The sequence below is a fragment of the Anomaloglossus baeobatrachus genome, chromosome 1 (assembly GCF_048569485.1).
Source record: "Anomaloglossus baeobatrachus isolate aAnoBae1 chromosome 1, aAnoBae1.hap1, whole genome shotgun sequence".
Lineage (NCBI taxonomy): Eukaryota > Metazoa > Chordata > Amphibia > Anura > Aromobatidae > Anomaloglossus > Anomaloglossus baeobatrachus.
The window spans coordinates 651357363-651371680 of record NC_134353.1 but is presented as its reverse complement, the minus strand read 5'-3'; the positions used below and the strand labels follow the sequence as shown (position 1 = coordinate 651371680).

Below are 14318 nucleotides of genomic sequence, written 5' to 3'. Positions count from 1 at the left end.
CATACTGCTGAATAGTGGAGTAACTGATTGTGTGTTCACTGGGTGAAGATGACACTGGAGACTATGATAAGGGTTCCCCTACACTGTTCATATAACCAATGCCTTCTCTGTATGACAATTGCAGGCAGACCTTGTAAAAGAACTGACGCTTGTAAGTTCGGCATCAGTGATCTATCATTTTACGGGGGCAACTCACAGATCAAAAGATGTAGAGACAATGCTAAAAAGTTTTTGCAAGCAACTGAATAAATGTCTGCAAAGAGAAGGCAGGAGCCTCCAGTCATACAGGTTTGTGTTTCTATATATTTGCCTGGAGTTTATCAAAGCAGTGTTAACAGGCATCTACGATGATGGAAGCAATGTTTATGCTGGAGCTAATAATTAAAGAAGCATTCCCACCAAAAAAATGTTTCACTAAATTTGTGTATATGTGCATGTAGTGTGTTTGCATTAATATAGTCACCTATCACGGTGAATCAGTGGTGGCGTCACTGAAAAGTGCAGCAGAACAGCGCTGGATTCTGTAGAAGTTGGCGGTAGGGGAGTATATTAACACGCACATACTAAACTATATGCACATATACACAGATTTTGGAAAATATATCTTCATGGGAGGGCTTCTTTAAAGAGGACTTGTTAGCACATTTTTATATATAGAAGTAGTCGTATTTCCGTTCAGGTGATGGCTCCACAATGAATATGATACCATTGTTGTAGAGAACTAGAGTGATATTTCTGAGAAATTTAGTGTAGAAAAAATATGCATATTAACCTGAAAATAGATTGTGCTGCGTCAATGCATTTGGTCTGTTGCTTGACATGCCCCAAATACACTTGTTTATGGCTTCTATGCTAGATTTCTGATGACTGGGACATCGGGTCTACAAAAGTCATCCATTTACTGAAGGATAAGCTCCTATACCACTACTTCCATATGTAAAAATGTGCTGACAGGACCCCTGTATTAGAATGTATGCCTAAGAATCTTGGATCGATTAGGGCTTTTAAAGAGTCTTTTACAATGATCACCTGAACAATTTTTATACAAAGGATTGTTCACAATCATTCTCCAGTGTTATCAAGTGCACTGGTCCAATGATGAATGAAAATATCTTAATTGCCTCTTCAGAGAGTAAATGGACTTGAACTCTAGTGCCACTAATCCTAAAAGTCAATTTCGACCCTTTAACAAGCCTTGCCATATGACTTAGGAAAAAAGCCAAACCAGAATATCAATTTGCACACATGGTGTTTCGGGGTTGTTGCCCCTCATCAGTGGAAAGTATGAGATCTGATTTGGTTGTATGAGAGGATTCTGACTGGGATCTAAGGGGTAAGGTTTCTCTTTGTGGGAATCAAATTCTGCTCATTTGTTGTTGTTTGCACCTTTTATGCCAAAATAAAAATCATCATTTGTTGGCAGCACATCCCATTGTGTAAACCAGCTTACTGATTGTCATAGAGATTGTATGAAAGGTAGGGAAAAAGAACTCCTATTTAGAAAAAAGCTCCCGATAAGTGAAATATACAAATCCAAGTAAAGCAGCTGAGAATATATATTTAGCAAGTGATGTTAGAATTATTATATATAGCACTTTGGTGACAGATGTTGTATAAGTCTAAGTTTTTTTTCTGAGACTGAAACGAAAGCAACAAGCATGCTAAGCCAGCGCTAATCTCCCATGGGAATCTTCACTCCGCCCTTCCAAGTTCCTAACAAACCCCAGATTGGAACAGCTTGCATGGGAAAACATGTTTCCAAAGTCATTCTAAATTTAGAATCAGAAAAAAACATTGTGTCCTGGATTTTATACACTGCTCAAGAAAATTAAGGCAAGTCTTGCACTTCACAGTATTAATCCACAGTTAATTGAACATCAGGGATATCAATCTATGCAGTTAAGCCCCCATCACACACAGCGAGATCGCTAGCGAGATCGCTGAAACGTCACAGGTTTTGTGACGTATCAGCGACCTCGCCAGCGATATCGCTGTGTATGACAAGCAGCAGCGAGCGGGCCCCTGCTGTGAGGTCGCTGATCGTGACAAAACGATCAGGACCATTTTTTCCTCGTTGGTCTCCCACTGTGCAGCACCAATGAGCACGGGGCGGATTCAGTTACCTACATTGCACTCCGGAGCTCTCAGCTGAGCTCCGGAGTGCAGCCTAGACTGCACCGCGAGAGCCGAGTGATTGATTCCCTGTCAATTGCGGTTCAGTTCATGACAGCTGAAGACATGCCGGGCTGCAGAAGTGATTATGAATCAGTCTCGCCTGCTTTAATGCTAATGAAACTTAACAGGAGCACTGGAGAGGCAAGAGCAAAACAAACGCCAAAAAGGGATGGTTTTACAGTAGGTAGCCCCAGACATGTACTCTCACATTATCTGTCATGTCTGTCAGAAGCCATTGGTCCAAAAGGGTTGGCGCAAGTCTCTTCATCTGGCAGATTCCAGAGGACACCGGCCTTCACCCTTAAACCCTGTACAGGGATTTTATCTTATAACAGAGTCTGCTGGATCGCTTCCATCAAAGCGCTGCTATGCTGAGGAATGAACCAGGGCAAGAGAATGATCTGGTAGCCGGGTCAAAACCAAGAGGTCAGACAAGGTACAAAATCATAAAGCAGTGAAAAGTTAGTAAGCCGAGGTCTAAAAACAGGAAAGACCTATACTAGACAGGAGCAGAGACCAAGACCTTAACTAGAGGAGCATAAGGCTATATCTGGCAGCTTCCAGCATTAAGCTGGAAACCTAAGTAGGGTGTGGTGCTCTCCAAATGGCTGGAGCATGGAGCTAACAACTCCAGCTAGACAGCACACGTGCATATTGTCAGACTGAACGGCACTGCAGGTCCCGGCCACATTAATCTAAGTGACTGGACAGAGCCTGAGCTTCTGGTTCCAAAGTCTCTTCTATCACCAGCATCACCTGTGGAATGAATACGGCACCTGGAAACAGAAGCAGACTTCGCAGGAGTAGGTGCTGGGGGAGATGTGACATTATCGTTGACTCCTCCCTAGTTTGGCATTTTGCAGGCGTTGTCGTCATCTCTATTGGTAGCATAATTTGTTACCTGAAAGAAATAGCGGGAAATACGCGACTCAACAGATTTATATATAAAGTATTCTTTCTTTATTTAGAAAAGCGCATATCCATGGGAGTGAGTGTATTACGGGGTGTTAACCCTGAAAACGGCCGTTTATGCTGGTTGAAGGAAATGTGCCTAGCTGACAAGCTGCTATATCTTTTACACACACAAGATTTTCTTTAAAAGCAAATTTCTTTGTCGCTCTATTGGGAGACCCAGACAATTGGGTGTATAGGCTATGCCTCCGGAGGCTGCACAAAGTATTACACTTAAAAGTGTTAAGCCCCTCCCCTTCTGCCTATACACCCCCCGTGCTCTCACGGGATTCCCAGTTTTTAAGCTTTGTGCGAAGGAGGCAGACATGCACAGCACAGCTCCACAGATTGGTCAGCAGCAGCTGCTGACCAGGTCGGATGGAAGAAAAGTGGACCCATATAGGGCCCCCAGCATGCTCCCTTCTCACCCCACTTTTGTCGGCGGTGTTTGTTAAGGTTGAGGTACCCATTGCGGGTACGTAGGCTGGAGCCCACATGCTGTTTTCCTTCCCCATCCCCCTCAGGGCTCTGGGTGAAGTGGGATCCCTCGGTCTCCAGGCACTGAGACCGTGCTTCATCCACAACTCCTGTGGAGACTGCTGGATAGGAGCCGGGTTCCGTTCAGGGACATGGCCCTGCATCTTGAAGGTACTCTGTATCCCTGTAGGGACCGTGCACGGCAACACCTCAGCTTTGCTGGGTGTGCTAGTGCACCGGGGACCGCGGCGCTGACCGGGTCTATATGTGCCATTACACACTCAGCGTCGCTGAGTGTGTTTATATGTAGGGGCTACCGCGCTAACCGCCGCTGCCATGTGAAACTGCGGCGCGGCTGGGACTTGTAGTTCGCCGGGGACTTCGGCGTCGGCCGCGCTTTTACGGCGGCGACGCTTATACTCGAGTCCCCGGCTTTCTTGCGGCCTAGCTTCCTTTTTCCCGCCCTCGGCCCTGACAGGCAGGGGGAAGGGCGGGACGCTGCACGGAAGAGGGGACAAACGAGCAGCATGAGGGCTGGAGCATGCTTTGCATACTCCACTCCCCTCACTGTGCAATGTGTGAGACGCCCACGGCTCCCTTCTCTCGGCAGGACGCCGCAGCCATTTCCTGTCAGCTCCTCCGACGCTGCAGAGAGGGATTAACCCTGGGAGACCCAGACACGGTCTCTGGTGGCCTCACAACCACTTTAGGCGGCTGGTAAGCAGCACCTGTGGTGTTAACCCCATGGTGCTGTAGTGTATTGATACATTCTGTGTTATTACTATATACTTTACACTGTATGAGCACAGTTCATTATGGCTATTTACCCTTTTGTGTTAATCAGGGAAAACAATAGCATGGCGCCCACAAAGACAGGGGTGCCAAAAAACTGGATTATTATGCTGCCTGCGCCGCTTGTACGACCCAACAGCCGGCAGGTCCCATTGACCCTCATTGTGTGCAATGTGTGGCCCCTGTGACTCTCTTCTTCAGCCAGAGCATCTGCTAAGAGGGGCCCAGGGGGAGACACCTGTTGACACGGTCCTTAGTGACGGGGATGGAGTTTGCAAAACTCTCTGAGACTATGGCTGAGATACTAGAAGCCTTGCAGTCCAGGCCGGTATCTCAGCAAAGGGACTCTGTTGAATCATTGTTCCCTGGCCCCCCTCAATTGGACCAACAATGTCCTCCCGGGATACATTCCAGGCTGAGGGTTCTGACTTAGACCCCAGCCCCAGACCGACTAAGCGGGCTCGCTTAGAATTTCCCTCGACATCATGTTGTTCAGGGTCTCAGCGGGGGGAATCTCCGGTTGATGATGCGGAGACAGCTGATCAGGATTCTGATCCTGAGGGCGCTCTCAATCGTAATACTCCAGACGGGGACGCCATAGTGAACGATCTCATTGCGTCCATCAATCAAATGCTGGATATTTCTCCCTCAGCTCCTCCGGCGGAGGAGTCAGATTATCAGCAGGAGTAATTCCGCTTCAGGTTCCCCAAGCGTACACCGAGTATGTTTCTAGACCATTCTGATTCCAGAGAGGCAGTCCAGAATCACCATGCTTGTCCAGATAAGCGTTTTTTCTTAGCGCCTTAAGGATACACGTTGTCCTTTTCCACCTGACGTGGTTAAAGGTTGGACTCAGTGTCTCAGAGTGGACCCTCCAATCTCACAGACTGGCGGCTAGATCATTACTTGCAGTGGAAGATGGAGCCTCGCTCACAGATGCCACTGACGGGCAGATGGAGCTCTGGTTGAAATCCATATATGAAGCTATCGGAGCTTCTTTTGTCCCAGCATTCGCAGCCGTATGGGCGCTACAAGCTATCTCAGCAGGTCAAGCGCAAATTGAAGCAGCCACATGCACGGCCGCGCCACAAGTGGCATCCATTACCTCCCAAACCTCGGCAACGCTATTAGTGCTGTCCTGGACTCTGCGAGCTGTACGGCGGTTGCGGCCGCCAATTCGGTGGTACTCCGCAGGGCCTTATTGCTACGGGAATGGAAGGCAGATTCTGCTTCCAAAAAAGCGCTTAACCAGTTTGCCAATTTGTGGCGACAGGTTGTTTGGCGAGCGTCTGGATGAAGTCATCAAACAATCCAAGGGAAAGGATACATACTTACCCCAGTCCCAACCAAACATATCCCAACAGAGGAGAGGGCAGTCGAGGTTTCGCTCCTCTCGGGGCGCGGGCAGGTCCCAATTCTCCTCGTCCACAAGGTCTCAGAAAGACAAAGGAGCTCTGATGCATGGCGGTCTAAGTCACGTCCTAAACAGACCACCGGGGGCGCCGCTAACAAAGCGGCTTCCTCATGACTTTCGGCCTCCGCTAGTAGCATCCTCGGTCGGTGACAGGCTCTCCCGCTTTTGCGACACCGGGCTGCCACAAATAAAAGACCGCTGGGTGAGAGTTATTCTGTCTCACGGTTACGAGATAGAGTTTACCTCTCGTCCCCCGACTCGATTCTTCAGGTCATCCCCGCCTCCCGAGCGAGCCGAGGCTCCTCTGCAGACGCGGCGCACTCTGACGGCTGAAGGAGTGGTGATCCCTGTTCCTCTTCAGCAACAGAGCCACGGTTTTTACTCCAACTTGTTGGTGGTCTCAAAGAAGGACGGGTCTTTCCGCCCGGTCCTGGACCTGAAACTGCTCAACAGACGGGTAAAAACCAGGCGGTTCCGGATGGAATCCCTCCGCTCCGTCATCGCCTCAATGTCCCAAGGAGATTTCCTTGCATCAATCGATATCAAAAATGCTTATCCCCATGTACCGATTGCTCCAGAGCACCAGCGCTTCTTGCGCTTCGCCATAGGACACGAATACCTGCAATTCGTGGCACTGCCGTTCGGCCTGGCAACAGCCCCACGGGTTTTTACCAGGGTTATGGCTACTATAGTAGCGCTTCTACACTTCCTGGGTCACTCGGTGATCCAGTATTTGGACGGTCTGCTGATCAAGACACCCTCTATAGAGGCATGCCAACGCAGCCTTGACGCTACCCTGGAGACTCTCCAGGGTTTCGGGTGGATCATCAATTCTCCAAAGTCAAATCTGACACCGGCCCAATCGCTGACATATCTTGGCACGAAGTTTCATACTTCAGCGATAGTGAAGCTTCCGCTGATCAAACAGCAGTCACTACGGAAAGGGGTACAATCTCTCCTTCAAGGCCAGTCACATCCCGGGAGGCGCCTCACGCACTTCCTGGGGAAGAGGGTGACAGCAATGGAGGCAGTCCCTTTCGCGCAATTTCACCTGCGTCCCCTTCAATGGGACATCCTATGCAAATGGGACAGGAAGCCGACGTCCCTCGTCAGGACCGTCTCCCTCTCTCAGACGACCAAAGCTTCCCTTCGGTGGTGGCTTATTCCCACTTCATTAGCGAAGGGGAAATCTTTCCTTCCCCCATCCTGGGAAGTAGTCACGACGGACGCGAGTCTGTCAGGGTGGGGAGCGGTTTTTCTCCACCACAGGGCTTAGGGTACGTGGACCCAGCAAGAGTCATCGCTTCAGATCAATGTTCTGGAAATACGGGCAGTGTACCTTGCCCTGAAAGCGTTCCAGCAGTGGCTGGAAGGCAAGCAGATCCGAATTCAGTCGGACAATTCCACAGTGGTGGCATACATCAACCACCAAGGCGGCACACGCAGTCGGCAAGCCTCCCAGGAAGTCCGGCGGATTTTGATGTGGGTGGAAGCCACGGCCTCCACCATCTCTGCAGTTCACTTTCCAGGCGTGGAAAACTGGGAAGCGGATTATCTCAGTCGCCAGGGCATGGACACAGGGGAATGGTTCCTTCACCCGGGCGTGTTTCAGGAGATCTGTTGCCGCTGGGGGGTGCCGGACGTCGACTTCATGGCGTCCCGGCACAATAACAAGGTACCGACGTTCATGGCACGGTCTCAAGATCCCAGAGCTCTGGCGGCAGACGCCTTAGTTCAGGATTGGTCGCAGTTTCAGCTCCCTTATGTGTTCCTCCGCTGGCACTGTTGCCCAGTGTGTTACGCAAGATCAGGGCCGACTGCCGCCGCGTCATCCTCGTCGCTCCAGTCTGGCCGAGGAGGTCGTGGTACCCGGATCTGTGGCATCTCACGGTCGGCCAACCGTGGGCACTACCAGACCGACCAGACTTGTTATCTCAAGGGCCGTTTTTTCCATCTCAATTCTGTGGCACTCAACCTGACTGTGTGACCATTGAGTCCTGGATCCTAGCGTCTTCAGGATTATCTCAAGACGTCATTGCCACTATGAGACAGGCTAGGAAACCAACGTCCGCCAAGATCTACTACAGGACGTGGAAAATTTTCCTGTCGTGGTGCTCTGCTCAGGGTTCTTCTCCCTAGCACTTTGCCTTGCCCATTTTTTCTGTCCTTTCTTCAATCTGGACTGGAAAAGGGTTTGTCGCTCAACTCCCTTAAGGGACAAGTCTCAGCGCTCTCTGTGTTTTTTCCAGAAGCGCCTAGCCAGACTTCCACAGGTACGCACGTTCCTGCAGGGGGTTTGTCACATCGTTCTTTCTTACAAGCTGACGTTAGAACCCTGGATTCTGAACAGGGTGCTGCTGGTTCTTTAGAAATCACCATTCGAGCCAATAAGAGATATTTCTCTCTCTCACGCCTTTCGCAGAAAGTGGTTTTTCTAGTACCAGTCACTTCACTTCGGAGAGTGTCTGAGCTAGCAGCGCTGTCATGCAAGGCCCCTTTCCTGGTTTTCACCAGAACAAGGTGGTTCTGCGTCCGGTTCCGGAATTTCTCCCTAAGGTGGTATCCCCCTTTCATCTCAATCAGGATATCTCCTTACCTTCTTTTTGTCCTCATCCAGTTCACCAATGTGAAAAGGATTTGCACTTGTTAGATCTGGTGAGAGCACTCAGACCCTACATTTCTCGTACGGCGCCTCTGCGCCGCTCGGATGCACTCTTTGTCCTTGTCGCTGGCCAGCGTAAAGGGTCACAGGCTTCCAAATCAACCTTGACTCGGTGGATCAAAGAGCCAATTTTCGAAGCCTACCGTTCGGCTGGGCTTCCGGTTCTCTCAGGGCTGAAGGCCCATTCTACCAGAGCCGTGGACGCGTCCTGGGCTTTGAGGCACCAGGCTACGGCTCAGCAGGTGTGTCAGGCGGCTACCTGGTCGAGCCTGCACACTTTCACGAAACACTATCAGGTTCATACCTATGCTTCGGCGGATGCCAGCATAGGCAGACGTGTCCTTCAGGCGGCGGTTGCCCACCTGTAGGAAGGGGCCGTTTTTTCGGCTCTATTACGAGGTATTATTTTACCCACCCAGGGATTGCTTTTGGACATCCCAATTGTCTGGGTCTCCCAATAGAGCGACAAAGAAGAAGGGAATTTTGTTTACTTACCGTAAATTCCTTTTCTTCTAGCTCTAATTGGGAGACCCAGCACCCGCCCCTGTTTTTTTGTGTACACATGTTGTTCATGTTGAATGGTTTCAGTTCTCCGATATTCCTTCGGATTGAAACTACTTTAAACCAGTTTATAATTTTTTCCTCCTTCTTGCTTTTGCACCAAAACTGGGAATCCCGTGAGAGCACGGGGGGTGTATAGGCAGAAGGGGAGGGGCTTAACACTTTTAAGTGTAATACTTTGTGCAGCCTCCGGAGGCATAGCCTATACACCCAATTGTCTGGGTCTCCCAATTAGAGCTAGAAGAAAAGGAATTTACGGTAAGTAAACAAAATTCCCTTCACCTCATCACTAAATGAAAATGTTTTATTATCCTGCTACAGGGATGCCTTAGACGAGTTTCAGGCTCTACTTCTTTTAATTTCCCGCTCTTTAAAACGGAATGACACATTAACACTGCTCGTCGATGGGGCCGATGTCCTGTGTGGTTGTGCTGGGGAGCTCACGTCCGACTGGATCCCGGATCTCCTCCCTCAGGTACTCATCTTCTTTTTTGTAAATAGAATGGCAACATGTGAAGCGTTTAGAGAAATAAAATCAAGCGCTAACGACTTGTGGAGTTGGAGTTGGTAGAAATGTAGCGAATATAGCTTTAAAAATATATAGTATCCAATATCAAAATGGAATTACACTTTTATCACACTTTGTGTAACTTATCAGTATAGAAACTTTGTCATATCTTACTAGAGAAATGTGCTTTTTTCTTCACTTTTGAGCCGCTTAGTCCCTTCCTTACCTCCCTCCTGAATTCATCTGTAATTCTGGAAAAAAAAAAACCCAAAACATCTCAAATCTGTCATCTTCAAGACAAGAGAGGAGGAAAGAGAAGAGTGAAAAGCAGAAATCAATTTTTCTCTTGCTGTGTGTTTTAACCTCTTCCCAACCAGACAAATTTCCATTTTCACACTTTTTTTTCCCCTTATTCCAAGAGAAATCGTGCCACAAATTCTGCAATTTGTCTTAAGAAAAAAAAATAGCTTGACATCATTTTTCGAAACATGTAAGGTTTTAATTTTTCTATTGATGCCAATGGAGGCTTGTTTTTTGCGTGGCGAGATTACATTTTTATTGATACTGTTTTGGGGAAGATTTTGATTGCTTCTTATTGCATGTTTTCTTGCTATAAACAAAAATATTGCAATTCTGAAGTTCCAATTTTTTTTCCCTCCATTGTATTTTGACCAGTTGGGTTAATTAATTTCATGCTTTGATAGATACTGACAGAGTGATAGCACATGTTTATTCTTAATTATTTTTACTTTTATTTTTAAAGAGGGAAAGGGGTGAATTTATATATACTATAGTGTGTGTGTAGTATGTGTATGTATATGTATGTCTATATGTGTGTGTGTGTATGTGTATATATATATATATATATATATATATATATATATATATGTGTGTGTGTATGTATGTATATATATATATATATATATATATATATATATATATATATATATATATATATATATATATATATATATATATATATATATACACATATATAATCCTGTATTTTCAACATTACTTGAATGATTACTTCTAATATATTAGCTAATGTATTTAACTTTCTTCAGAAAGGGGTTGTCCAGTATTATTTGCACGGCTCCAGCAATCGCGTAGTGATAGTGTAACTGAGTTAGTGGTGATTCCTTGGCCACATGAGTTATGCCATTGACGGAGCCAGGTTACTAGAAGAGCTTAGCGGCATCAACCCGGTAATGGCAAAGGATTAGTGAAATGAGTTTTACCTCTCTTTGTTTATTGTCAGTTATTTTTTGAAAAAAAAATTATGGCTTTTGAAAATCTTAAATTATTTCAGACTAAGGCGGGCTTTGCACGTTGCGACATTGCAAGCCGATGCTGCGATGTCGCACGCGATAGTCCCCGGCCCCGTCGCAGGTACGATATCTTGTGATAGCTGGCGTAGCGAAAATTATCGCTACGCCAGCTTCACTTGCACTCACCTGTCCTGCGACCGTCGCGCTGGCCGGCGACCCGCCTCCTTCTTAAGGGGGCAGGTCGTGCGGCGTCATAGCGACGTCACACGGCAGGCGGCCAATAGCGGCGGAGGGGCGGAAATGAGCAGGATGTAAACATCCTGCCCACCTCCTTCCTTCCGTATAGCCGCCGGCGGCAGGTATGTTGAAGTTCCTCGCTCCTGCGGCGTAACACACAGCGATGTGTGCTGCCGCAGGAATGAGGAACAGCATCGTACCATCGCTGCAGCAGAATTATGGAAAAGTCGGAGCCTGCACCGATGATACGATAACTACGCTTTTGCGCTCATTTATCGTATCATCTAGGATTTACACACTACGACATCGCAAGTGACGCCAGATGTGCGTCACTTTCGATTTGACCCCACCGACATCGCACCTGCGATGTCGTAGTGTGCAAAGCCGCCCTAAGAGTAATATTACAGAAATAATGAAATTATAAGAAATATTGTGACTTATGTGAGATTACCATTGACTATATTATAAGTTGTATTTTGCTTCTGCAGCGGGTGAACCTGGTTCTGAGTGTAACGGAGGGATCCTCTTTGTGTAGCACCTTAAGCAAGTGTAAGGGCATCACGCTCCTTCCCCTGGGCAGACTGGAACCAAGCGAGCGGGCTGAGCTGGTCAGAGGAAAGCTTGCGGTGTATGGAAAAAAGCTGGAGGAGTCTGCTTTTAATAATCAGGTCAGATGTTGGTGCGCACATTCTTAGTCAATATGTAGGGTACTGTGCCAAGTCCTCTCTTATATAGATCAGTGCTGCATGTAAATTTTATAGAAAATATGTTGCAATTTTAATTTTTGTATTATTTTAAGCATTTGTTTGTAAAACAAAATATAATTGATAGTTTTTAACATTTATTTTTTATCCTTTTTCTGCAGGCACTAGGGGATGACTTTTTTTTATTTACTGGTGTGTAAGTGACTGAGCACGACACTTGCACACCACAAATACGGCAGCCTCAGGGCGCAGGAGACTGCGGCCATTGTCTGCCAGCATCTACTACACTGTGGTTGCCCCAACTGAGCTCCTTTATTTATGAGGCCCCAGCAGAGAGATGCTGGGGGGGGGGCCCTGTGAAGTGGCTAGCCTCATGGTTAACCCACTAAAGGTGGTGTCACACACAGCGACGGCGACAACGACGTCGCTGCTACGTCACCCTTTTCTGTGACGTTGCAGCGACGTCCCGTCGCTGTCTCTGTGTGTGACATCCAGCAACGAGCTGGCCCCTGCTGTGAGGTCGTTGCTGAATGTCCTGCTTCATTTTTTCGTCGTCGCTCTCCCGCTGTGAAGCACACATCGCTGTGTGTGACAGCGAGAGAGCGACGAAATGAAGCGAGCAGGGAGCAGGAGCCGGCGTCTGGCAGCTGCGGAAAGCTGTAACCACTGTAAACATCGGGTAACCAAGGGAAGACCTTTCCCTGGTTACCCGATATTTACCTTCGTTACCAGCCTCCGCCGCTCTTGCTGCTAGTGCCGGCTCCTGCTCTGTGCACATGTAGCTGCAGTACACATCGGGTTAATTAACCCGATGTGTACTGTAGCTAGGAGAGCAAGGAGCCAGCGCTAAGCAGTGTGCGCGGCTCCCTGCTGTCTGCACATGTAGCGACGTTATGATCGCTGCTGCGTCGCTGTGTTTGACAGCTAAGCAGCGATCATAACAGCGACTTACAAGGTCGCTGTTACGTCACAGAAAATGGTGACGTAACAGCGATGTCGTTGTCGTTATGTGTGACACCAGCTTTAGACTACTGAACCAATCAACACTGTTTTCTAAGAGAATTTCTGAAACATGTTTGTTTCACTTGAGAACTAAGCTTGATCTTTTTGTGATTTGTTTTTATAGCTAGCCTGCAGGGGTGATTTACTGAATCACATTCACTGTGAATATTCCCCAACTAATGACTCTACTTCCATGATTTCATGCAGATGCGTCTCTTGATGATAAAGAAGGGGACACGTGACCCTTTGTATCTAACTCTTGCCTGTGAGGAGCTGCGGACGAATGCCATCTTTGAGAAGGTTAGTTTTCACTCTATACATATCTCTTTCCCCCTGAATATATTTATTAGTACCGTGATCACATTATCCATTCTTACCCCTCCACTTACTTGTGTAGCTCTCTGAGGAAATCCAGAAGTTACCAGCCACCCTTCCACAATTACTTCAGAAGAGACTAAGTACCTTAGAAGAAGAACATGGAACAGACTTGGTCACTGTTGCTTTGACTGCCATTTGCATTTCACGGAAAGGTATGAACAAAGCCTTCATGGAATATGTGGTACTCTAGCAGTTGGTGCTGTAACTAGAGTTGAGCGAGTACCTAACTATTCGTATTCGCTATACTCATAACACATACTGTCTAATACTTGCGTATTCATTCCGAATAGCATGTGCAATGCAAGTCAATGGGGAAAACTCGCAATGTAATGAGTAACCCGAATTCCGCACTATTTGCTACTCGCACGAACAGTACGGCATTCGGGTTACTCATTACTTTGCAAGTTTTCCCCATTGACTTGCACTGCACACACTATTCGGAATGAATACGCGAGTAGTAGACAGTACTCGTTATGAGTATAGCGAGTACGAATAGTTAGGTACCCGCTCAAGTCTAGCTGTAACTTACCTGTTTTGCTTCTTCAGGACTTTTGGAGAGAGATTTGCTCAGGATCTTGAGTTCCCTGAAGCAGGTTAGGTCTCTATACACAGCCAACTGGGCAGAAATGCTGGCGGCAGCCACCTATACGGACAATCTTCCCATGGCCACATTTTCATTACTCCTCGGAGGACTTAGAAGGTGAGACCATGAGAGCTTTGTTCTGTGCAGACTCTTTATTCTGTTTTGTACATTTTTCTCGCTACAGAACTTGATAACTCTCCAGTTTAAGTGACTATTAGTATTCTCCATCAAATACAATTCTGGAGATAATAATTTGCATTGTGCTATTTCTCTGTAATTCTACATGGAAATGAGTAAGCTGATAAATTTGCATTACCATTCCCTGGCCAGTGGGGTGTGCTCCTGAACAGTCTCAAATTGTCAGTACTTAGAGGACAATGTTATAGTGTGTAGGGACACAAATCACAAAGGAAACATTTCATCCATAATAGCAATTTATTTATACATTTCCAGGAAGGATAACGAGGGGAACATTACAAGGCAGAGCTGTTGGTCCAAAATTATCTTTTGAGGAATACAAATATTTAGTGAAATGCCAGAAGAGCTGAGAGGTCATTTCATATACATTGTATGAAAATGATTATTTTCATACCAGATCATTGG

The 14318-nt window shown here is 47.0% G+C and overlaps 1 protein-coding gene across 1 annotated transcript in view; it reads left to right on the top strand.

The window, feature by feature from the left end:
* Positions 1-14318, top strand: part of TEP1 (telomerase associated protein 1) — a 119149-nt gene that overhangs the window by 58809 nt on the left and 46022 nt on the right. The window contains exons 25-30 of the mRNA XM_075319906.1: positions 125-288; positions 9354-9507; positions 11537-11716; positions 12962-13054; positions 13152-13284; positions 13679-13832. Of these exons, the coding sequence (XP_075176021.1) occupies positions 125-288; positions 9354-9507; positions 11537-11716; positions 12962-13054; positions 13152-13284; positions 13679-13832 (878 nt within the window). The remainder of the gene's footprint in view (positions 1-124; positions 289-9353; positions 9508-11536; positions 11717-12961; positions 13055-13151; positions 13285-13678; positions 13833-14318) is intronic.